Source organism: Ptychodera flava (assembly GCF_041260155.1).
Source record: "Ptychodera flava strain L36383 chromosome 23 unlocalized genomic scaffold, AS_Pfla_20210202 Scaffold_24__1_contigs__length_23054250_pilon, whole genome shotgun sequence".
Classification (NCBI taxonomy): Eukaryota; Metazoa; Hemichordata; class Enteropneusta; family Ptychoderidae; genus Ptychodera; species Ptychodera flava.
Genome location: NW_027248278.1, coordinates 6483942 through 6508421, shown reverse-complemented (window position 1 = coordinate 6508421; position 24480 = coordinate 6483942). Strand labels below are relative to the sequence as shown.

Sequence of the window (24480 nt, the reverse complement as noted above, 5' to 3'; positions counted from 1 at the left end):
AGAGGTCAAAGTTGACAGAATATGCATGGCTTCCGCCTCTCAACTTCCTGTTATTGACAATTTTATTATATTTTTTCGTCGGAACGTCAGTACCAAGGGGGAGTTGCTCACCATCGCATTGTGAAACTATTGTCCAAAGAAAAATGTCAGCTCCCGATAGTAGAGCTGGTTTAGTGAAGCGACAGGACAGCATACGAAGACACAATTTATTGTGCGTCTGTAGGTAAGCGAAACGTGCAGTCTGAATCACGTTCTCCCCAGTTTTCAGTGAACCGAGAATCAGCGGATGTTGTTCTATAAATTTTTTCACGTTACAGAAACCAGGTTAATTGTTATAATACCGGGTCAACAAACTTGTGGAGGCCAAATTCAAATTCATGTTTTTTCACTTGCTGCAGTATACATCCATGGTAAAATCAAATCTTCGAACCAGTACTTCTTCGTTCACAATGTACATGAGCATGCAGTGATTCATTCATTCACTCTCAGTCTTAGGTTTCTGAATCCCCCGCACTCTCATTTCTTCTGAATGTTTATAATCATGAGAGAAGGACAGCATGTAACATGTCCTTCACTTTATCTCAAGCGCTTATTGCGGATGAATCATAAGGTGCATGAAATTGTTACTTTTCCATTGGTCTTCAATATCAAAAATCACGGGTGTTACTATACTGATCAAGGTATAAATTAAAAATATCAGAACAATTAAAAATAAAAATGAAGGAAGCTGGAAGGAAAAATGAGGTAGAAATATTCATTCAAAAAAGATGCTTAAACTCTGAAATAGGAAAGAAACGATTTCTAATTGGAGCCGAGTTAAAGGTATTTTGGCGGTCATAATTGATTGTAAGTACTTAAAATTCAACCTTTGACCCTTAAAGCCCCTGTAATGCTAACTTTTGATGATAATTTCACCATTTTTATTTTGAACGTGAACCATAATTCCTTGTTCTCCTCCCCAAAGAATGTTGATATACACAGTATCCAGCTTGTCAACTCAGCCCCTATGGTTGTAAACTGCATTGTTAATGTTGAGAACTTACTTCTGGTCCGGATTTATGTAAACAGTAACTATGCATACATATAGACACAAAGTTGACAAGCTAAAAAGTGGGTTTTCAACATTCTTTGGGGAGTAGAATAAGAAGTTGAAATTGATTTATAAAATAAAAATAATGAAAAAATCATTGAAAGTTAGTATTACTGGGGCTTTAAATTCTATCAGGCCTGTCATTTGCCATCTGCTAAGACACTCAAGTGACATTTGAGGCATATACATTTTAACCACTTTGCATGCATGTCATAGCAGGTCAAGTCAGCAAAAAATCATATTTAAGTTTTCGAAGGCCTTTGAATGTTCAAACATGTTAAAATCTAGCTGTGGATCTATAACTGTGGTGTTTTTTGGCGGGATTTCTGCCTTTTACGGGCTGGTTTTGACTTTTAAACCAGCCCCAGCCCGTAAAAGGCAGAAATCCCACCCGAAAACACCACAGTTATGGACCCTGACAGCTACTTCATATAAGCCTAACTGGTTTTAATCAACTTGGCCAGGTGAGAGATGAACTTAGCAGGATAAGGGTTACGGTACTTTTCCCTGATATTTACAACAAATGATTTTTTGAAAACATGTGCATCCTCGGAGAAACTGCTCCAAAAATTACAAACCCCCCCCTCCCCGTAATCATGGAAGAGCTAGGATCTGTCCAGAACATGATATGTATAAGCATCTCTATAGTCAGAGTGATTGTTCTGAAAGTCAGTGGCATGTGTCAGCTAAACTGGAACAAAGGTTGTGGCCACTTTGATAAGATATTTCATGGCACAGAAAAACACCAAGGAACACCAAGCAACCTTGACCTTGAAGGTTCATTGTGCTGAACATAACCTTGATCACCAACACTTTTGACATATGATCAATGTGACATTCTAGGCTAAGTTGGAAAAACATCTATTGACAAATGATACCGGTAGATGTTTACCACTTAGCCTATTAATGTTACATTGATTTTCTATCATTTGTCAATAGATGTGTTTCCCATTTTGTCTAATGTCACATGATCATATGTCTTATTTCTTCATTTAAAGGTATACTGTAACCTGTTTCAATTTCGCCACAGTTACCATGGAAAGAGAAAATCTAACCAATCACAGATTTTAAGCGGGTGGCTGCTTTTTAAAAACAGCGCCCTCACAAGGGCATTTTGAATACCAAGGAACACCCCTTTGACCATATATGGGCATATTTAGATTACAGGGGACTTTATACCTTTAAACCTTTTGATGAAGGCGTGCCATTAAGCTTCACCTTGTTTCATTGCCATGGTTTATTATAATATTATTAATATCATGTCTTCATTTGCAGATTAGCAGTGAAGTCCTTGATTGATAAATCATGCTTTGAGAGCATTGAAGACAGCTGTGAAGAATTTGTGAACTTTACAGTGATTCTGGAACAGATTTTGTCCTTCAAACTCAAAGGTTGGGAAACATCACTGTTCCACCCTTATCTTTTATCAGTCTGGAGATCTAATCTTGCTTTCGTGGTGAATAACATGAGTTTGGCCAAGGGTGTTTTTTTCCCTTTTTTTCAGTACCATTGTAAATGTTATTTTTTTGTCCCCGGTGGGTCTAATACTGTTGTCTGATTTCAGTCAGATATTCTAATCATGATTAAAAGTCAAATTTACATAACAATGTAATAACCTGAATCAATTAAGGGCTTAATCTTTGCAATCCAGGATGGTCTGATACACGTTAAAATTAAGAATTGAAGTTAAATGTTGAAATTGAATTCATTAATTAAACATTTTAACTGAAGAAATTCAACAATTTATCATTTTTCTTCAGCCTTTTAATTGATAATGTTCAAGGTCATCTACAAGCATAATGTCCAGTAGTGTAAGGTGTTGAGAGCGTTCTTTTGTATCAGACGTCAGATGAAATCCAGACTGGCAAATATTCAACAATAAACTTTAAACTATTTATTTTAATAGAACACTGGTGAAAACTGTAGAAAGAATCTGCACTCCAAACATTACATGGACTATCGAACTATTTTGAAAAGGCAGTAACCTAACTTCCGTTTCCCATAATTGCGGGAATGGTAACACAAAACTGTTGGTTCAAAGTGAGAAAAAAACATGAAAAGTCGTTGGCTAATAATGTTAAGTCCTCCACGGTCATGTGTTGGAACAAATCCTGTTTTCCATGACGTTCTCACAGTGACATCAAATCACTTTTGAATTCCATATAAACATCAAGCCCTAGCATGTAAACAAGGCAGATGAAAAATATTACAAACAACAAAAATGATTAATGGGTACGCTTCACAATCTTTCACAACACAAGGTGAAATTAGTCAACTTCTACTTCTTTCAGTCATCTATCAGGAATTTATCAGTGAAAAAAGTGACAAATCTCCTCTGTCTACTTGTATTCAAATTTACATTTTTGATGTAAAGCCTGTGAAGAATATCAACAAAAGGATTAGAAACTTATTTCAACAGGTCATGTGCATGACTCTCACATGACCTGACTGTGACCCTCATATGACCTCACCATGACCCTAATATGACCTCACAATCTGATATTTTCATTGAGTACATGTGCATGGCACTTTGTTTACCAAATGCAAATATTTATGCTTCAATAAGTTAGACGGTTGATTCTGTATGTAATTCAGTGCTGTGTTAGGTCATAGAGAAGCTGTAAATAAAACTGATGGACTCATTCCAACAAAATACTGACGGTAATCATAGGTGGTTATGCAGACAACTCATACACATGGGTAAAGTGCTGATGGCTGTAGTCTAGTCCCTTGCGGTGGAATATTTTTGCCTTCTGAGATTTTTGGCCTTCACCCATACTCTGTCTAGCCACATGATCAATGATCAAGCTGTTGTTGCAAAAACTGCTAATTTAATCTGTTCACCCCCAATTCGCTGTATACAGGTCCAAGATCACCATTGATAACAATGGGTTTGGGTAAAACCATGGTGGTGAAAGGGTTAATGTGAATGTTTACCAACAGAGACCATGGCATTCCTTTCAAAGCTTTCAGAGACAATCACTCAAAATGGCCCTCTTATGATTGGCCTATGATTAAAGGGGAAGTTCACCAAGGATGATTTTTACATATGTGCCATCTTTGTGGTCACTTACCCCAGAAAAGCTGTATTTCACCATTTATAATTAGAGCGATTTTTTACAAAAACCAATAAAAATAGTACAGGAAGTTGCCCATGTAATTTGAATCATGGGAAAAAAGTTCCAGGCTTAGAGCTTACATCATGTGATATGGAAGGGACCATCTTCCCATGGGTATGGCATTGTCCACTCAACCACGCTCAAACCAGGCTGTGCATATTTTCATAAGTTTTTGTTAATACTGAGTAGTATCCTTGCATGAACGATGAATCACATATAATAAACTGTACACTGTCAGATTTTGTGTTGCTGTTTACTGCTGTGTCGATGTGAGTGGACAATGCGGGCTATACCCGTCCGAAAATGTCCCTTATAAGTTTTTTTTAAAACTGGCGCGAATTATAATGGTGAAATTAGCTTTTCCGGGGTAAGTGACCACAAAGCTAGCACATATGTAAAAATCATCCTTGGTGAACTTCCCCTTTAAATGGGTGCTACTCATTAATATTCATTATACCCACTTATGGCACACATTCTGTGGCTAGTTTTGTTGACACTGTAGCTCTGCCCAAACAAGTCACGTGAGAGGATCATTTTGAGTGACTGACTTTGAAAGGGACACCAGTGATGTCATGGTCTCTGTTGGCGACCATTCACATTTAAATTAGCAGTTTTTGCCTACTGCAGCTTGATCATTGGATCACATGGCTAGACTGAGTGTGGACGAAGACCAAAAGCGGAGAATAGGGTCTAGAATACCATGGCTGCAGTTTGTTGTAAAAAAATGTGTGGAAAGTCTGATGATAATTCTTATAAGAATACAAGGACAAGACATATCAGAACTAAGGGCAGGTTACACCATCAATGACCATTTCATCACCAGATTTTGATGCATTTTTTCCAATAGAGAGGGTGAATGTGTATACCGATACTTGGAAATAGGGTTGACAACGTCAGGGTTATAGGGCCAGTAGCTGCAACTTTGATGACTTTCTCACTATTTTTGCTTTTAATGTCAACTGCAATTTCTTGTTATACTCCCCACAGCATGTTGAAACACCAACTATTTAGCTTCCCAACACAGCATCTATATACCGGTATGTGTAAAAGTCAGATGTTATTACATGTATATATACTTAGTCCAGACCAGAATTCAATCGTCAACAATAAAAATACAGTTTACACATGTGTAGGCTGAGTTGACAAGCTGAATACAGTGTACCGGTATCTCAACATGCTTTGGGAAGCAGAACAAGAAACTATTTTGACATTCAAAACAAAAATAGTGAAAGGAGCCATCAAAATTTACAGCGACTGGCCCTGTAAACTCTGTAGACTTGAAGATATCTGGACTACACAGTATACCTTGTACAAGTAACGTGCACACAGTATTTTCCACTGATCAGGAAAATATGTGGACATTGGCGGATCATCACAAGTGATGTAATTTTTGTAGGTCAGATTCCCTACACAGTCAACTGAGCTGTTTTATGCTTTTGACAAAAAAAATCAGAGCACGATGCCAGACGTAAACTTCCGGAGTCTCCTATTGCAGTGAGGTTCACATTTATTAAAGGCTATAGGTAACAGAGAAGGGTAATGGACCGGGTAATGGACTCTCTCACAGCCCTTTTTTTTTTTTTTTTTTCCCCCACATACTAGAACGTTTAATCAATAATAGTTACATAAATATCAATCTGTGCGTGGAATATTGACTCTCTCACAGCCCTTCGATAGCTAGGCCTCAAACCAGCGCCCTCAGCAGTTGAGCTGAGGCTGAGCTAGCTCGGTCAACCTCGCTTGCTAGGACCGTTGAGGGCGCATCACCATATGGTTGATAGGGCTGCATAGCAAATGCGAGGCTGTGAGAGAGTGTAGTTGTGTAAATACCGGACTTTGTCAAAAAATGATATGCGACTTCTATATTGATATACATTTATATTTATTTCAGATCAAACTTGGTGGTTTATTGTGGATGAACCGCGATGCTTCTGGAACTACATACGCGTAGCTTGTAGGAAGCTTCCAAACAATTGCATCAAGAGCATTCAGGCCATGGAGAATGTGAAGTCATCTAAAGCCAAGGTAGGTAGCATCTGCCAGTCATGATGAGCTAGACAAAGAGTGTTCTCTGCACAGTGCTGTGCAAAAGTCATGTTGGAATACTGCTGCTTTATTTTGCACTTCCGATGCCCAGAGAGTATAACACATTCTTAACCCTTTGAACACAAAAATTAATTTCTTTTGCCTTGATAAAATATAACAATGAATTTTTTGTTCAGATTTTAACAAATTTTGATCAAAAACTGTAGCCAATAACAAATTATGTCCAGTTGGTCCAAAATTATCCAAAAAATTACAGAAAAAATCACAAAAATTGGTAAAATGTTGCACTAAAACTTTGGAGGGAAAACTTGCATAGGGTTAAGGCAGTATGCATCTCAGGGACAGATTTTCAGACCCTCAAATTTTTACAAAGCTTTGCTGTTATGCTGCTTGTTTGGACTCACATCAAATTGTGATGTAAATGCAGTTTTCACCATCTTGCTTTCGTGAAACATGAAAAAATTGCATGTAACATCATCATATAGCAGGGTTTCCTCCAGAATGCACCATTTCACGATTCTCACCTTATCTGAGCTAAATCCTCACCCGAACAATGAGATCTTCAGATATTGATTACACAGAGTACTGATAGTGGCATTTCATTTCCACACAATGATTAATACCCATGATGTAACATCACAGACTTTGCCTCCACATTACAACACTGTGTCTGAACATATATGAATAAAGTTTGAATGATCAGTGTAAGCTTAATATATAGGTATAAATTGGTGTAAACATTTCATACACAGGCAAGAAGAAAAACAGGAGACTTTTTTAATTTAATTTTTGACCCATGCATGGACCAAAATTTGCATGATTTAATTTGCACAATTTATTATGGTTCCCCCTCAATCAGAACCAAACCCTCCAAACATTTTCAAGGAAAGGGGACTCCCCCCCCCCCTCTTTGTGAGAGAAACCTGGCAGAAACACTGATACAGCAATTTATGGAGGGCTTCCTTGTCCCTTTTAGCCCTGGAACAGCCATCTTAACTGACCTATTTATATGTATTCGAAGAAGCAATATGAATATTTTTTGCCATTTTAAATAGGGCAGAGCTTGGATACGCCTGGCACTGATGGAAAAAAGATTATCAGAGTACATTGCAACCGCACTGAAAGAAGAAAGACTCACAAAGTAAGCTATCTTGACTCTAGAGGGCGCCTGAAAGTTTGAGCAATTTATTCTGGTCTAGTCAAATTGACTTGTTTTGGCAATGTTCTATTATTTCCGGTGTCCTGCAATATGAATGCTTAATAGAAGAATGACAAACTATGTACAAAGAGCTGGGAAATCTTTGTAAAATTTATTAAGTGATATGATGAACAAAAATACGTGTATTATCATAACTTTTGCAAACAAAAATTTCTAATTTGTGATAAGAATCTTGTAATCATAGTCAAATTTACCTGAAGAGAACAACATACTACAACATAGCCAATATGGCTAACCATAGCTCTACCATTCTATTTCCCTACAGAAGTTTCTATGACAATGGTGCTATAATGCTTGGAGATGATGTCCATATCTTAACTGGACTTTTACTGGGACTTAATGCAATTGACTTCAGGTGAGGGCGACCTAAAAGGCCATTGTCATTTTCCTCAAAGGTCGCACATGACTAAGGAGAACAGGAAGTAAGCTTTAAGGTTGTAATGGTGTTGCAATATTGTGCCTTCCACTGAAACTTACATTTATTAATATGTAATTTTCTTCATTAACATTTTGTTTCCAGTCAGAAATTTGCTAAATCATAAGTCATGATAAGGAACACTCGTCTCAAACTAAAATATGATTGACTTTCGATGGCTGCAAAAATTTTGTTATGGGTGGAAGTTTTATTACAAGATGTCAAGTTGTCACATTCGGCAATATCACTGATCGCAAATGATGTTGTTTTTCTGTCATTAATATGAAAAAATAAATGTTTGTCCACATTTTCCACCCGAACCATAAAATAAAACCTAGTGGTGTTACAATAGATACTAAAAGTCACAGTCATTCATATGAATTTATGGTTCAGACTACAAGTTGCAACAACAACAGCTGTGCATGCAGCAACAAACTTTGTCTCAATTTTAGGCAGCATTGGCAGATGTCGCTGGCGTGCAGCTATATTTAGTAACAAACCTGAAATTGCAATCAATGCTATTGTATCTCCAGTTCTTCATTTATTAGCGAAATACTGTAGGAACCCAAGAATAGTGAAAGAGTTCAACATTGTGATATTTCAACATCTTCGAAGAAAAGTTTTTTATTTGTGTAGATATCCAATCAATCAAAAAGATATTTACTGGAACTTTTGTGTATGCTTTTACTTATTACAATCTGTTTGTTTGCGTTTTATTTTTTTTTGTTAGTTTTTGCCTCAAAGGAGAAGACTTGGAGTTGAAGGTACCTGACTGTGTGGACTATACTCCATATATGAAATTTCAGCAATGGTGAGATATCGCACTTTAACAGGAAGTCATTATCTGTGATTAGTGAAAAAGTAGTCTGTCAATTTTTTGACTCTGTAATGGCTCTTTTGTAAATTTTTGCTTTGATATCAGTGTTATGAAATATGCAAATGTGCTTCCTTATGATGGCATATTCATAATGTTCAGTTTTAAGTGTCAATTTTGTCTGTGGGTCTACTTAACCAAGTTGAAATATGGCCTGTGCATAGCAGTGTTTTTGTCCTGTGCCCACTTTTGAATATTTTTAAAATTTTAGTTGATATTTAATTTGCATATCCATGGAAAAGAAATTAATTGAGTTTGTCTCATGATATAGCAGGAAGACATAATTTATAAAAAAATTCAGTTTAGGGTGATTTTTCAATTCTCGAGAACTGAAACAAAATTTCTTAAGTGGATGTGTAGTTTTGTTCTCAATATCAAGTACAGTTTTCTGATTTTTCAGTCCGGAGAGTATATGCAGTGATGAGGAAGAAATCAAATCACTGAGTTCCCATGGCGACAGTGGTGGCCAAGATATTGAAGACGATGAGGATGACAGTATAGAGATGAAATTCAACCGACTTCAGAACAAGTACAAAATGATACAACAGCAAAAGGTAAGAAAACACACCTCCAAACTGGCTCATAGTTTATGCTCGAGGTTACAGTCTGAGAAATAAACTTAAAGATAATATGCGCCTCGAAAGTGAAAGACTTAAACTTTTTTTTCAAACTTCAGGGTTGTTTACGTAAGCAGATTACAATGTATGAAAATATGATTTTACTAATCATACTCATAATTTATATAATCATAATTATAACAACAATGGGGTTTCCAGAAGGTATTTACACAAAATAGACGACATTGTTTGTAAAAAAGCAAGATTTTATTATTCTGTATTACTTATATTAATAATTTATCAATATTCGTATTAGTTTTTGATCATAACAGGAAATATCATCACAATAATATCTAATTAGCCTGTGCAAATACCAGTATAAATATGTTATGGTTGACGTATCAGTCAGTTGTTTATGCTACCTCCAAATGTGACATGCTGTCACCTTTGTTTTAATTTGTCTGATTGTAGGGTTACTTAGAAGAGCTGGTGCGTCTCCGAGAGTCTCAGCTCTTAGAATCCCAGAAGCAGCAGCAGAGACTGATAAAACAGATAGAGGATATTGATATCCAGGCCAGGGCTGAGAGACAGCAATTTGAAACGGTCATTCTAGAGCTGCAGGAACAACTGTGAGTATTACAACTTGTGAGCTGTACCGGTAATTTTTCCCACCAAAATATTAGTGCAGCATTTTACCGATTTTTATAATTTTTTCTGTAATTTTTTTGATTATTTTGGACCAATTAGGGACATGACGTTTTACTGACTACAGTTTTTTATTAAAATTTTTCAGAAAAATCAGAAAATTTTTCAGAAAAATCAGAATTTTTTTTTATAAAGGTGACAAAAATTGTCTTTGGCATTCAAAGGGATCATTGAATTAGAGGTACTTGTAATGTTGTATGCATCATCTGTACATGTACATTGCCCTACAGTCTGATTCTGAAACAAAGTGAAAACAAAATGCGAGTGTTCAGCTCGTTTCATTTCATTCAAGAATAGACCCGTTTCTGAGAACTGCAAATAACATGTGCAGTCGACTAAACGTCATTGTATTTGACCCCTAAGAACTCCCCAATTTGAAGAAACTTTAAGAGTAAAAATCTGACAAAAAATTATGAGTTAAGGTTGTATTTGCGTCAAAAGTGAAATACTTAAACTTTTGCTCAAACTTTCTTCAATGAAAATTTCAATCATTCTCTCAAATCAAGAATAAAATCAGGGGTCACTATGCAGAGTTTGGTACTAGAGAAACAAATTACCTAACATTTACCGATTGTTGAAATTCAAAATGGCTGCCATCCCGGTATTAACTCTATGGGGAAAATAAACCTTTCTATTTTCAAAAAACGAAAACAATGGAAATTTTTCTTACACCAAGCTCGTTAAAATGAGTCCCCCACAAGTGTTAGATCAGAAAGGAATTGTAAAAATTTGAGAGCTCAAATATTTGTCCTTGAGGCACAATTGCCCTTAAATTTCCCCAACATGAGTATCATGCATGCATGTACGACTATACAGTATGGAAACGGACCTCAACACCCTTCACTGCTAAATGCAATAAGTTTCAATTTTAATAATCCATGCCTGTTGAGTTAATTAAGGCCGAATAGAATATGAAAATGAAAGTTGCAAGATTTTGTTTATATTTTTGTGCAATTTGTCCTAATACGCATGTTGAAAATTTACTTTTGACATACCTGTACTGAAGGAGATCTTGTTTGATATATTAAATTGTGAAATGCCCTGTTTGTATCGAGTTTGATACATAAAAATCAAGTGAAACCCTTCACAGAACAAACTTCAGTAAAACAGTGGACACACAGACGCTGACCCAAGGAGTCTCTTAGGAGTTTTTGTTTACTTTTGAAAATGGTCACACATTTTCAAGTTTTGACGTATTTTTGCCAACATTTCACATGTCTCTAAACCCTAATATTTTTTCTGCTCTGTGATATGACGATTGCCTTACTCTATCTCTTATAGCTGCACTTTTCCTCTGCAAAATTCTTCTAATAACATGCTTTTGTTGCCTTAGTTGTAGCTTTTCACTGATTACTTCTTTCTCCACAACGATCATCATATCTTTTATTCACACATTTTGTATCTTGTTTTTCTTCAGATGTAGAATTTATTTCTTGCTCAAGGTTTGTTTGTTTGCTTTTCTTTTCATTTCATTTCTGGAGGTATGCAAATGCTCCAATCAGTGAATTTTCCACACCAAATCATCTCCCACTCTGTAACATTTTCACGTCATTTTAGGCTCACCAATCAATATACTGCCACCTGACCCAGGTTTACAGTTATGATACTAGTATTCTTGCCTTGATCTAGGGATCATGCTGATACTCAGGGTTTTTACGTCATCATGTCACCGCATTGACTGAAAGGTTCAGTTGTGTGTGTCTCCCAGCCGGTGTTGAATATTTGTTCTCTGATAAAATCTTGTTAGAACTGATCAGTGTTCCCTCGAAAGTTTTGAGTGAAGCAACTCAGGCTTTTGTGCCCAAAGGGCACTGTGGCTGCAGAGGCAGCAATGTTGCATCTCTTCTGTATACTGTATGCTAATTTATCGAGTTATGTAAATCCATTCCTGTAATCACAACGTACCCTGAACGCATACGCATGCTGTATATTGCTAGCAATAGGGCCATGCATCACCGACGAGCACTAACACTCAAAACATAGAAGTGAAATCAGCATTGAGATTGCACATTTTGCCCCTAGTTTTGAGGTCTATTGATAACCAAAACTAATACTGATCGAAATAACTGAAACTAACGTTGCACAAAACATGAAACTCCACAGCGAGAGCAGTCGGATACACTGTGCAACTTGTGTGCAAATAAACCTTAGCAGGAACACTGGAACCAATAATGTTTGGCTGTTTGGTTTATTGAAAGTATATTTTGGTAAGAAGATGAGCCACATGGCTCCTGGAGTGAATGATAGCATTGTTGTGATGTAACAGAGTTAAGGTAGTATTGCGCCTCGAAAGTTAAAATTTTGCTCAAACTTTGCTGAATGAATCTTTCAGCTGTTCTTTTTAAAAACCAAGAATAAAAATCGGGGTCACTGTGCAAATTTTGGAACTAGAGATACAAATTATTCAAGATTTACCAATATTTGAAATTCAAAATGGGCGCCATTCCTGTGTTAACTCTACGGTGGAAAAAATAAAATTTTCGATTTTTGAAAAACTAAGCAGGTGAAAATTTTTCTTACACCAAGAGCTTTAACATGAACCCCCATAAATGGTAGATCATAAAAGAATTGAAAAAGTTTGAGAGTCCGAATATCTGTCCCCAAGGCGTGGTCCACCTTAATGACCATTTAAATGAGGCATGACTTTATGCATGCTTAGAATCCTCACGGTCAGTTGTGAGCGACACTTCATTTCTTTGACTTCACTACTAAAACAGTAATCTTCACACACTGGACAATCGTGATTTGGGAGAGAGTCGTTTGAGATCCGATCCATACACAACAGAATCTTTCAGTCTAGTCACAGCATTGTATATTTACCCAGTGTAATAGCACTGATCACAAATGACGTCACTGTTCTCTCTCATTATAAATATTCAGAAATAAATATTTGTCTGCATTTTCCGCATTAACAACAAAAATAAACCCTGCCAGTGTTGCAATGGCTACTAAAAGTCACACTAATTCCCATGAATTTATAACACAGACTACAAGCTGCAACAACAGTCATGCATACCACGACAAAATTTGTCTGAATTTTAGGCAGCATTGTCAGATGTTATGCGCGTGCAGCTTTATTTAGTAACAAACCTGAAATCGCGATCAACGCTATTGAATTATCACACATCCAAAATGGGCTGCAGCACCAAAAATTTTTCATAAATAGGTTTCAGCATACTTGATTTTCTGGGAAACGTTGTTTAAAAGTCGCTGTTTTTCACGAACATCACTTAAAAATCAACAAAACAACCATTCAAGTTCAGGCAATCAACAAAATGTTCACATTTAACAATCACACAATTGCACAAAAATAAAAAGCAAATAGTGGAGATTTTTACTTGAAAAAAATGTGTGAACAAATGGAATAATATTTTTACCAAATTTGCCATCATAACACCCAAAATTTCAGAGATTTAAGGTTTTGTTTAATGGAATTTCACAATCATCGAGTATTGTCAATTTTGTCAGACTTTTACAAAGTCTGGGTATTATCGTGTACTTGTCAAAAATCTTTTTGGCATAGATTAAGCCTTTGAGTGCTGTAATTGTTCCCACCAAAATTTTAGTGCAACATTTTTACCAATTTTTATGAATTTTTCTGTAATTTTTTGACAATTTTGGACCAAATGCACATCACATTTCATTGGCTACAGTTTGTTATCAAAATTTTGACAAAAATCTGAAAAAAATTTACTAGAGCGTATTTTCTGAAGGAGACAAAAATTGAATTTGGCGCTCAAAGGGTTAAGGGCTCAATTTTTCACTATTTGACAAAATGAGTACAGGAATTTACAAATTCTATACTCTCTCATGATCATCGCTTGGGGCACTCTTCACTGAGCAGGTATCACTGACACGAGCAGATTTTGATTAACTGAAATAGGCTTAGACGAACAGATCCACAAAGTTTGCTGTGAAAACTCAACAGATAAAATGTTGAATCAATTTAAGGTATTATGTGCCTGGAACGAGAAAAACGTGAACTTTTGCTCAAACGTAGGAGTCTTTCAGCCCTTCTCTTTTTTTTTAGAATTTATAAGATTTTTATTTGAGTCACATAAAAGGAAAGACAGTCACATTACTCATTACTGTCAGAAGTATTAACAAAGTAACATTACAATATGATTAATGTATCAGTGAAAATAACAAGTCATTGTTGTGGACCAGTTAGTTTTAAATATTTCCCCATTTCTCTATGTGTTTACCTAGTTTGTTTTTTCTGTTGGCAATGAAGAATTCTGTCTCCTGCACATTCTGGACATAGTTCACAAAGTCTGCAAAGTTAGCTCTTTTTTACTACACAAATATCTGTTAAATTTGCAACTAGTAGTAAGAAAATTAGCAATTATTGGAAACTGTGAATTTCCAAGCAAAACAGTCTCAGGATTAAGCGGAGTCTGGAAACCCAGCCCTCTTCCAATTGTATCGCTAAAAATTCTCCAAAATTGGCTGACATGGTCACAGTGAAAAAGCAGAAGAAGAAGTGTTCCCCATTGTCTGCATAAAAAGTGCAAGCGCCTGAGGGAACTCTAGATGGTGTCCTATTAAAAAGGGTGACATTTGTTACTAGAATATTATGTGTCAGCTTCCACTGGAATTCACACAATTTTGTATCTAGGGTTAATTGAAAAGGTGACCGGTAAATATATTCCTGCTCATAAAAAGACTGTTCAAAGTGTCCATAAACATTTTGATTGAAGAGAAATAAAGTATTGCTTAACAATACCAGCTACAATACGCTTTATGGTGCACTGGTTAGTATGATAATGAATGCTTCTGTGACGCTCTTTGAATAAAAGCCCAGCATACCCTCATCACGACCTACTAATATTGTTTACATATCAGCATTCTGATTCCAGGCAGCCGGTAATGCAGAGATTTAAAGCATACCACCTAAGAAAATGCCGGTTTGTTGCACTCTTCTGAACTATATGCTCCCATTTTAGAATGTCACCATTGCTGTCAAATAGATGACCAATAAATTTAAAACCAAGTTTATACAAATCTTTAAAGAAAATACTTTTCCCTGCAACTAGAATATTTTCATTGTTCCAGATACACTGGTCTAAGAAATGAGTCTCCATGCTTGGTGAAGATGTCAGTGATTTCTATGTTTTAAGAATGGTAGTAAGAAAAGTTCAACCATTCTCTTTCAAAATCAAAAATGAAAATGAGGTCACCGTGCAAGATTTACCAATATTTGAAATTCAAAATGGCCTCCATCCATGTGTTAACTCTACGGCAGAAAAATAAATAAAATAAACTTCCCTTTTTTCAAACAACTACATGTACCTGTAGTTGATCATGGTGATTCAAGCACACTTTACACAGTCAGACATTCTGTTTGTATGAAGGCAAAACCAGCTCTAGCAAGGGTCATAGATTATAGTGTATGATTGGCACCTTGCATTCAAGGTTGAGATAACATTACCATGTAAAAGTCTTGTTCAAACAAGTTGTTTGTCCTGTCTACAAAATGACCAAAGGAAAAACTGATGCTATTGTAACTTACAAACTATCATCTGTAGACCAAATATGAATATTCTTGTGTATATTTTTCTCTTTATCGCAGTGTCTCTTTAGGTTAAGAAAATCAGTGCAGTTATGTTCAATTCTCCCAGACAAACATCTGCATGAATACAAGTTTGTAGGACGCTGATATCAGTGACCCCATAAAAAAGGTGCTGCCTCGATTTACAACCCTTGGTCTGTCTTGTCTTTGTACAAGAGGAATTTATGACTGCATCAAGTACCTTAGGGTAGGCTTGATCAACAGTAAAGTGGCCACCAGTGTAAGGTTCTTACCTCCAATAGCTTAAAAATCAGTTCCCTCAAGTGGTAGGCCAAATGAATATATTGTAAAAGTTTGTCCTAAAAACTGTCCCTTAGGTGTATTCTACATTAACATTCCATCATCCCTAACATTTGACGTATTTGCAACCATTTTGTTCTGTCTGTATAATAATTTCTCCTTCATCACCTGAAATCGTGACAACATGCCTGCTTTCAACCTGTCAACACCTGTGTTCCCACTAAGGCTTATTTGCACGCTATTTGCACAGTGTGATCGCTATATTGTTCCCCCTAAGGCTTACTTGCGTACTATTTGCGCAGTGTCTGTGACTGCCCTGGCAGTGGAATATCATGTATTGCACAACTTTAGTTTCAGTCATTTCGATCAGTACTAGTTGTGGAACAAAACTGGGGGTGAAAGGTGCAACACTGGTGCCAATTTTACTTCCGCGCTTAGAGTCTTAACGCTTTTTATGGCACAGTTGCTAATAACACACTGTACGTGTACACATTCAGGTTACATTGTGACTACATGACTGGATTTACATAACTCGATAAATTAGCATATACAGGGAAGGCAGAACATGGCTGCCTCTGCAGCCGCAGAGCCCTTTGGGCACCAAAGCATAAGTTGCTCACCCACTCAAACCCTTAGAGGGAACACTGGGGCTTAAACATGAACTTCCCCTATAAAAGCTGGCTTGTCGTATATCTATGCAAATGTCAAAAAGCCACGCTATCGATCAGATGTGCCTTGTTTGGTCCCAGAATCCTATAATTTTGCCATGTTTCAGGCGTTCATTGTCATTGAATCTTTCATATGATGTCTGTGAATATATGGCGACTAAACTTGAGTCAAATATAAACTGAAAAAATGTTCCGTCTTTTGTCGGCATATGTTTCAAAATGTGTTCCCTGTACAACCATTTGACCCCTCTTTGCATATGTCACGTAAGTGCCGAACATGATTATTCAAATTCCTCACACGGCCAAAGCCATGCTATGAGAATTCAAAAACTCCTGCCCAGTGTATGTAAATGGCTGCGTCATCAGTAATCCCCCTATTGTGTGCCCACGGTCCTGTAAGTTCCTGTTTAATACGGCATGTATGTGTAATGTCCGACTTTATCATTGACTATGAATTTTGAGTAGAGGTGAAAATTCATTTTTCACCAATTATTTCATATTACACAGTGCATTATGTTTGAAAGAGTAATGTTTTCATTTCAACATACTTTTGGAAGAAGAATACAGAAAATTGGCTGGTTTTCTCGACCATAAAAAATAAAAATAGTTATTCCTCTAGTTCCTTAACAAAATTACTGTGATGTTTAAAGAAATGACCGGATTATAATCACTTCAAACTTGTGGGAAGTTTTCTCTAAGACTTGTTAAATTTAAATTTTTTTAAGGTTTTTAGTCACAGAATCTCCTAGAAAGCAACTTGAGAACCATCTGACTGGACAGTGGCAGACAGTGGATCGACAGAAACGAGCCAATCTTCCGATGATTGCCATGGAGAACATCAAAGCCAGTATTGAAATGATCCCCGCTGAACAAATGGTGCCACACACAGACATGTAAGTCAGGTTACCATAGCCACAACCTTCCCATGATGCACTTAAAATGTCAGGGATTGGTTCAGGGATGACATTAAATGGGTGTGATTATTGCTCACGTCACGTGTTCCTAAAATATTGTGTCTTGTGTAAATATAATATTGAGTAAACCTATGAACAACAGCAACAAGCTTATTTGATGCCCAAATCACCAGTAACTTGAGGTTTATAAATGTGTTCAGTAAACCCTTTCACTCAGTATAGAAAAATGTTTGCGTTTTAATCATCATTTATGCCCACATTTTCTTAGCAACAAGTTTGCTTTTTTGAAAAATTAATGCAACACACAAAAATTTTGTCGTTTAATATTTATTTGACAGAGAAAGCATACAGAGTCTTGAACAAAGCAACAGTGACGTGCCGCTTCCAAGCCCAACCTCAATCTCCTCAACTGACAAACACGCTGAACTGCGAAATATGATACGAGAGCTGCAGCGAGACAAAGAGGAGACACCCTCGCTGGTTCCATTGACAGGCTCACTGACCTCACAGGTAGGAGCTAGGGGAACATATCTCATTGTTCTAAGGTCTGTAGCTTGTGCTACATGTATCTCATTTTGAGGTTCAAAAAGAGAATATTAAGTCCTCACCATTGTAGCAAATGAAAATTCAATTTTTCCCCGCAGAGTTTAACACCATAGAAAATCATGGACATGGTAAATTTCAAATACCATGAAATCTAAGAGAGTATTTGCTTCTCTGATACAGAGATATGTATTTTTATCCCTGACTTTTTATTCAATTATGAAAGAGAAAGATCGATTGTTTGAGGATGCTCAGAGTACGCAAGAAAGTTGCAAAACAACATTTTGAAAGGCAATTTTAACTTTAAAGCTCACAGAGACAAAAATCCTTTGAAAATATACTGAAATTTGGAATTTTGAAAACTGCAAAATTTGTTTTTGTTTTGTGTCATTTTGTTTTTTATCTAGGTGAGTCTTAAGTCAGCAGAGATAAATCTTCACAGCAGTTCAAGTTCTGTAGTGTCATCAGACAACCAGCCTCAGGTGAGTAAAGAAATAACAAATTCATACATGTAAGTTTTCCCGAGCTTTGAGCCAGAGCTGTCGTACAGTTGCGATGTCATTGTTCGGTTTTCGTAGTAGTGTCCTGTCTTCATGTCAAGAAGCTGTGGTTGACTCACCAATTCAAATTATTTTGCTGAATATGTTAACAGTAGAGTGTATGGTCTGTATTTGTAAACATATTGACCGACCATGAGGGTAAAAACCCTTATTTGTTGCCTGAACGACTAAGAGGCATCTGTTTCAAGAGCCCTAATAAGGCCGAGGAACACAAAAAACCAAGAGTTTTTTCAATATTCATCAGCATGTGTGCATGAACTGCTGTAAGAAGTACAAACACTTTACATTGGGATAATAATATCAGAAGTCTGAATAAGTATAGTGTGAGTATACTGACAGTATCTCAGAAGTCTGAGTAATAAGTACCCATGGTGTGAGTATACTGACAGTGTATCAGAAGTCTGAATAAGTATAGTGTGAGTACACTGACAGTATATCAATCTGAATAAGTATAGTGTGAGTATACTGACAGTATCTCAGAAGTCTGAGTAATAAGTACCCATAGTGTGAGTATACTGACAGTGTATCAGAAGTCTGAATAAGTATAGTGTGAGTATACTGACAGTATCTCAGAAGTCTGAATAAGTATAGTGTGAGTATACTGACAGTATCTCAGAAGTCTGAATAAGTATAGTGTGAGTATACTGACAGTATCTCAGAAGTCTGAATAAGTATAGTGTGAGTATACTGACAGTATATCAGTCTGAATAAGTATAGTGTGAGTATACTGACAGTATCTCAGAAGTCTGAATAAGTATAGTGTGAGTATACTGACAGTATCTCAGAAGTCTGAATAAGTATAGTGTGAGTATACAGACAGTATATCAGTCTGAATAAGTATAGTGTGAGTATACTGACAGTATCTCAGAAGTCAGAATAAGTATAGTGAGTTTACTGACAGTATCTCAGAAGTCTGAATAAGTATAGTGTGAGTATACTGACAGTATCTCAGAAGTCTGAATAAGTACCTGAGTATACTGACAGTATCTCAGAAGTCTGAATAAGTATAGTGTGAGTATAATGACAGTATCTCAGAAGGCAGAATAAGTATAGTGAGTTTACTGACAGTATCTCAGAAGTCAGAATAAGTTTAGTGAGTTTACTGACAGTATCTCAGAAGTCTGAATAAGTACCTGAGTACACTGACAGTATCTCAGAAGTCTGAATAAGGATAGTGTGAGTATACTGACAGTATCTCAGAAGTCAGAATAAGTATAGTGTGAGTATACTGACAGTATCTCGGAAGTCTGAATAAGTATAGTGTGAGTATACTGACAGTATCTCAGAAGTCTGAATAAGTACCTGAGTATACTGACAGTATCTCAGAAGTCTGAATAAGTATAGTGTGAGTATACTGACAGTATCTCAGAAGTCTGAATAAGTACCTGAGTACACTGACAGTATCTCAGAAGTCAGAATACATGTAAGTATAGTGAGTTTACTGACAGTATCTCAGAAGTCTGAATAAGTACCTGAGTACACTGACAGTATCTCAGAAGTCTGAATAAGGATAGTGTGAGTACACTGACAGTATCTCAGAAGTCTGAATAAGTATAGTGTGAGTACACTGACAGTATCTCAGAAGTCTGAATAAGTATAGTGTGAGTACACTGACAGTATATCAGTCTGAATAAGTATAGTGTGAGTACACTGACAGTATTTTGTTTTCCTTTTCAGAGTGTTATGAGCAAATCCACTGATCAAACTCCAGGAAGTTCAAAAGCTAACCAGGACAACATCAGCAACACAAGTTGATTTGGGTTAACAATCTATAGAAACTTATTTCAGAGTACTTATGACAATATATCCCCTCACTCACACCACTCACTTTATACTTCTCTCTATTATATCTATTCTATATATCTATGATATACATTTACCTGGAATCTATCCATTAAGTTTGTTGAGATCTGTAATAATTATTTTTCATATTTTCCATTTTGAACGTGCATTCACTTTTCGTCAAGTGACGATTGAAGTTTCCATGCAGTGATGTAAGTGGTACATTTATTAATTTGAAAGATGTCACAGTGCAATTTTTGGTTTCTTCTCGGTGAGAAAACAGCAATTTATTTTTCACTAGAAGACCATGTTGTGCTCCTATCTGATGAAATGCAGAAGTGGGATTTTTTTTAATGATTATGTTGTTGACCTATTCACCTCAATTGCCTGTAGACAGGTCAACACTCACCATTGATAACAATAGGTCTGGGATAAACTATGTTCTTGGTGAAATCGTCAAATTCTTCATCCCTGGCCACCATTATGCCCCAAAGTCAGGCTAGAATTGTCTTTTATGTTGGAAAATGACCCTGATGTACTAGAATGTATTGATATTAGGCTGATACATTGAAATATCCATACATTTTGCAAATTTATTTAAAGAACACATTGGTTTGCAGTGCTAATGGACATTTTACAGTAGTACAAAGACACACACAATGTACTTAGTATTGAGCACTCTACTGGGTACAGTATTTGTGTTCTTAAGGTAGTATGCGCTTCGAAAGTGAAAGACTTACACTTTTGCTCAAACTTTCCTCAAGGAATCTTTCAACTATTCTCTTTCAAAATGAAGAATAAAAATTTGGGGTCACCGTGCAAATGTTGGTACTAGAGACACAAACTACCAAAGATTTACCAATATTTGAAAATGGCCGCCACCCCAGTGTTAACTCAATGGAGAAAAACAAAATGTTAGATTTTCAAAAAACACAGATGTTAAAAGTTTTTGTTTACCAAAGGCTTCAAAATGGGCCACAAGTGGTTGATCAGAAAAGAATTGCAAAAGTTTGAGAGTCCAAATATCTGTCCCTGAGGCACGTTCTACCTTAATCAAAGATTCTTTTAAAGAATTTATCAGTGACATTTCAGGGACACAAAGTCAAAAACTTACATAAGCAACTAACTACCGGTATATTTCCACTGGAAAAAATGGCATTTGCTTTCTTTTTATGGCTTCTTTCGATACATTTACTTCATTTTCAGTTATAATTTGTCAAATTGGTTACAAGACAGAATTGTGGTTCCTGAATGTGTATGAGAGGTGATGTAACCATATAGTAAATGAAAAATATAGATATCTATAGGAGTCTTACAGTTGTGGGTTACAAGACAGAATTTTGGTTCATGAATGTGTATGAGAAGTGATGTTACCGTATAGTAAATGAAAAATATAGACACCTATAGGAGTCTTTACAGTTGTGAAGAGAGATGAAGTGTTGATGCTAAGTGCCTCAGAAGGTCACTTCTCATTGGTTGATTTTAATTATTTACAGGAACGTAAGTTTTGTAGCCAAACATTCTATAATTTGTTCATTTTTTAAAATGTTGGCCAATTCAATGCAGGTATATACATACCGGTATTATCAAATATGCAAAAAATATCTGTTACATGATACATAACTATTTATTTATCAAAAACTTCTTTTTCAATTTTTCAGCTTTCTTATGTTGTTTGCCAGTCACTTAACCTCTGTATATATGTCGAAATGTTTTATTGATATTCCTATTGTTTACATAGCAGATTGGTTGCCTGTATTCATTGGGGAAACATAAACGGGGAGACGGATGAGCAGGGGTAAATATACCAATAAAAGTGTGTATAATTGTATGATAAGGGGCCAGTAGCTGTATTTTATCGCTATTTTTTGTTCGTCAGTCAACCGTAAGTTCTTGTTCTATTCTCCAAAGTATGTTGTTCACCGGCTATTTAGCTAGCCAACACAGCGTTCATACATGTAAAATGCCCTTTTATATATATGATTTGCATTTGAATTCTAGTCCGGACCAGAACTCACTGGTCAACAATAACAATGCAGTTTACATAAGTACAGGCTGAGTTGACAAGTTGAATACTGTGTATCTCAACATGCTTGGGGGAGAAATACCAATTTTTGTTTACAACAAAACCAAACATGGTGGAAAAAACCATCACAAGTTAAAACTACAAGCCCTTTAAAGTATGTCAGACATACGGGTATTGTAAAATGATTACTAATATTTGTAGTCTTAAATTTAGTGCTTCAATGTAAGCTTAACCTGTTCACCCCCAATTCCCTGTGAACAGGTCCACAATCACCATTGATAACAATGGGTTTGGGCTAAACCATGGTGGTGAAAGGGTTAAAGTATTACAGCGCAAAGTTTGCAAGATGTTAGTTAAAAGTTCCCATGAATGTTCTGCTGTCAGAGTTCCATTGAACATTTCATGCAGGACTTTGATATTTGGTACAGTGGTAGATCGATGTATGAGGAGGGCGCTACCACCCTGTGTAAAGGCAGTGAATGTGGGAGCATTCTTGTGCTAATGGTCTTCCAGTCTACACCCAATTTGATGTAAACAGGTTCACACCCTCCATTGATAACAGTGGGTTCAGGCCAAACCATGGTGGTAAAAAGGGTTGAATGAGTCTTTACCTCCCAGACTATTCATAAAAATAAAGAAAGGAATTCAATAGGGCCCATAATATATATAATTTCAATGGATGTCATTTACTAAAAATGATGTGGTATGGAAAGTGATTCTTTGCATTGAAGCACTCAGAACGTTCTACTATCGGATTTATATGTAATAATTGTTTGCTTGTAGACCTTGGGGAATAGTGATTTCAGATCTTTAAGAATGTATGCGTCAAACGTATTTGCATGGCCATTATGTAGTATACCAATTTATAGTGATTTTCAAAATAACTTGGAATCACAACGGTCTTGGGTGATAAGAAAAACGTTTCTGGCGATAGAAAATAACGCCAACTGTATCCATTGCAAACTTTCTCCTTTGATAGATTTTGCGTTCACTGTGCCACAGTCAACACTGTCAGTGTTGCCGTGCTCCCATTGAAAAACTCACGCTGACTGCTCAAACATTCTCAATTTGCATTTACCACATTTCCCGTCGATGAAACTGCACAGAACACTAACGATAGGTTTTTTCGGTACAGTGTGTACGGGTCAGTACAACAATTGGTATTTCCTACTCTGAATGTGTTTTTTAAGTGAGAACAGTGTACATTGTATTGGGTACAATTGTTGCAAAATCCACCAAAAAGAGAAAGTTTGTAATGGATGAAGTTGGTGTATTTTCTATCACCAGAAACATTTTTCTAATCACCCACTAGAAGCATGTTGTAATTCTAAGCTATTTTGAAAGTCACTATATTTCAACTCTGCAGTAGTCACCTGTTGCATTTCAGCGAGTTGTATGCAGTAGACTGTATTTAAAAATTGATAGAACAGAGTTGACATTGCATTGTAATTTCCATGGCAGTACAATATTTTTTGAATATCTATCCAACCTTTCCCTAACACGGCCTTTGATAGAAAATACAGATAATTATACGAAATGTAGTCAGGTTACGTGTACTTGGAAATCAACATGGTGTTATGTAGGTCATTCCCCCACACTCATCATGACCTGAGTTCAATTAGTCTAGAACATTCTCAAGGTCACTGCCCTTGATGACCTCACAACCTTGAATTCAATTAGTCATGTTTGGAATGTTCTGGAAAGTTGATTAGTTGTGTAAGGGAGATAATTTTAGAACAGTAATTAGCATGTCAATAAAAGTTCTAGATTGTTCTTATATGCCTTTATAAAAGGGACGTGCTCAGCTTCCAGTCAGACTTTGGGATCGTGTCTCTTGTGTGTTACTAAACTCCAGCAGTAGTCATTCTCAAGACTTTTCAAGACCTTCACTGTCAACGCTGGATTTATACTGTGCTGACTTTGTGCAGCTTCAAGCCTGCAAGCCAAAGGACTGTTCATTCATCCGACTGACTGTTACAACTCTGAGACTGGAGCTTTGCCGTCCCAGCTGAGATAAGTAGTCTGTACACTTTTAAAGCTTGTACTCTGTCCCTGACTTAGCAATTAGTTTTGTTTTCGTAATAAATTTTGTTTAAACGTAAACTGCTGAGTTCACCCTTTTGTTCGTTTTCTCTGCACGTAACAATGGA

The 24480-nt window shown here is 36.4% G+C and overlaps 1 protein-coding gene across 1 annotated transcript; it reads left to right on the top strand.

Moving 5' to 3' along the window:
• Positions 1-14: 14 nt before the first annotated feature.
• Positions 15-22957, top strand: LOC139124886 (RUN domain-containing protein 3B-like). The gene is made up of 12 exons (XM_070690991.1): positions 15-223; positions 2366-2481; positions 6101-6234; positions 7311-7396; positions 7740-7829; positions 8620-8700; positions 9164-9317; positions 9792-9949; positions 17231-17398; positions 17758-17929; positions 18370-18444; positions 20200-22957. The coding sequence occupies exons 1-12, from the start codon at positions 144-146 to the stop codon at positions 20275-20277; spliced, it is 1392 nt and encodes a 463-aa protein (XP_070547092.1). The 5' UTR covers positions 15-143; the 3' UTR covers positions 20278-22957.
• The last annotated feature ends 1523 nt before the right edge of the window (positions 22958-24480 follow it).

What these genes read in the sequence shown, in the direction of transcription:
- LOC139124886 (XM_070690991.1), top strand. Translation starts at nt 144, where the DNA reads ATGTCAGCTCCCGATAGTAGAGCTGGTTTAGTGAAGCGACAGGACAGC. An exon ending in AAAGAAGAAAGACTCACAAA is followed by an intron (nt 7,397 to 7,739) that starts GTAAGCTATCTT and finishes ATTTCCCTACAG; the next exon opens with AAGTTTCTATGACAATGGTG. An exon ending in CATCAGACAACCAGCCTCAG is followed by an intron (nt 18,445 to 20,199) that starts GTGAGTAAAGAA and finishes TTTCCTTTTCAG; the next exon opens with AGTGTTATGAGCAAATCCAC.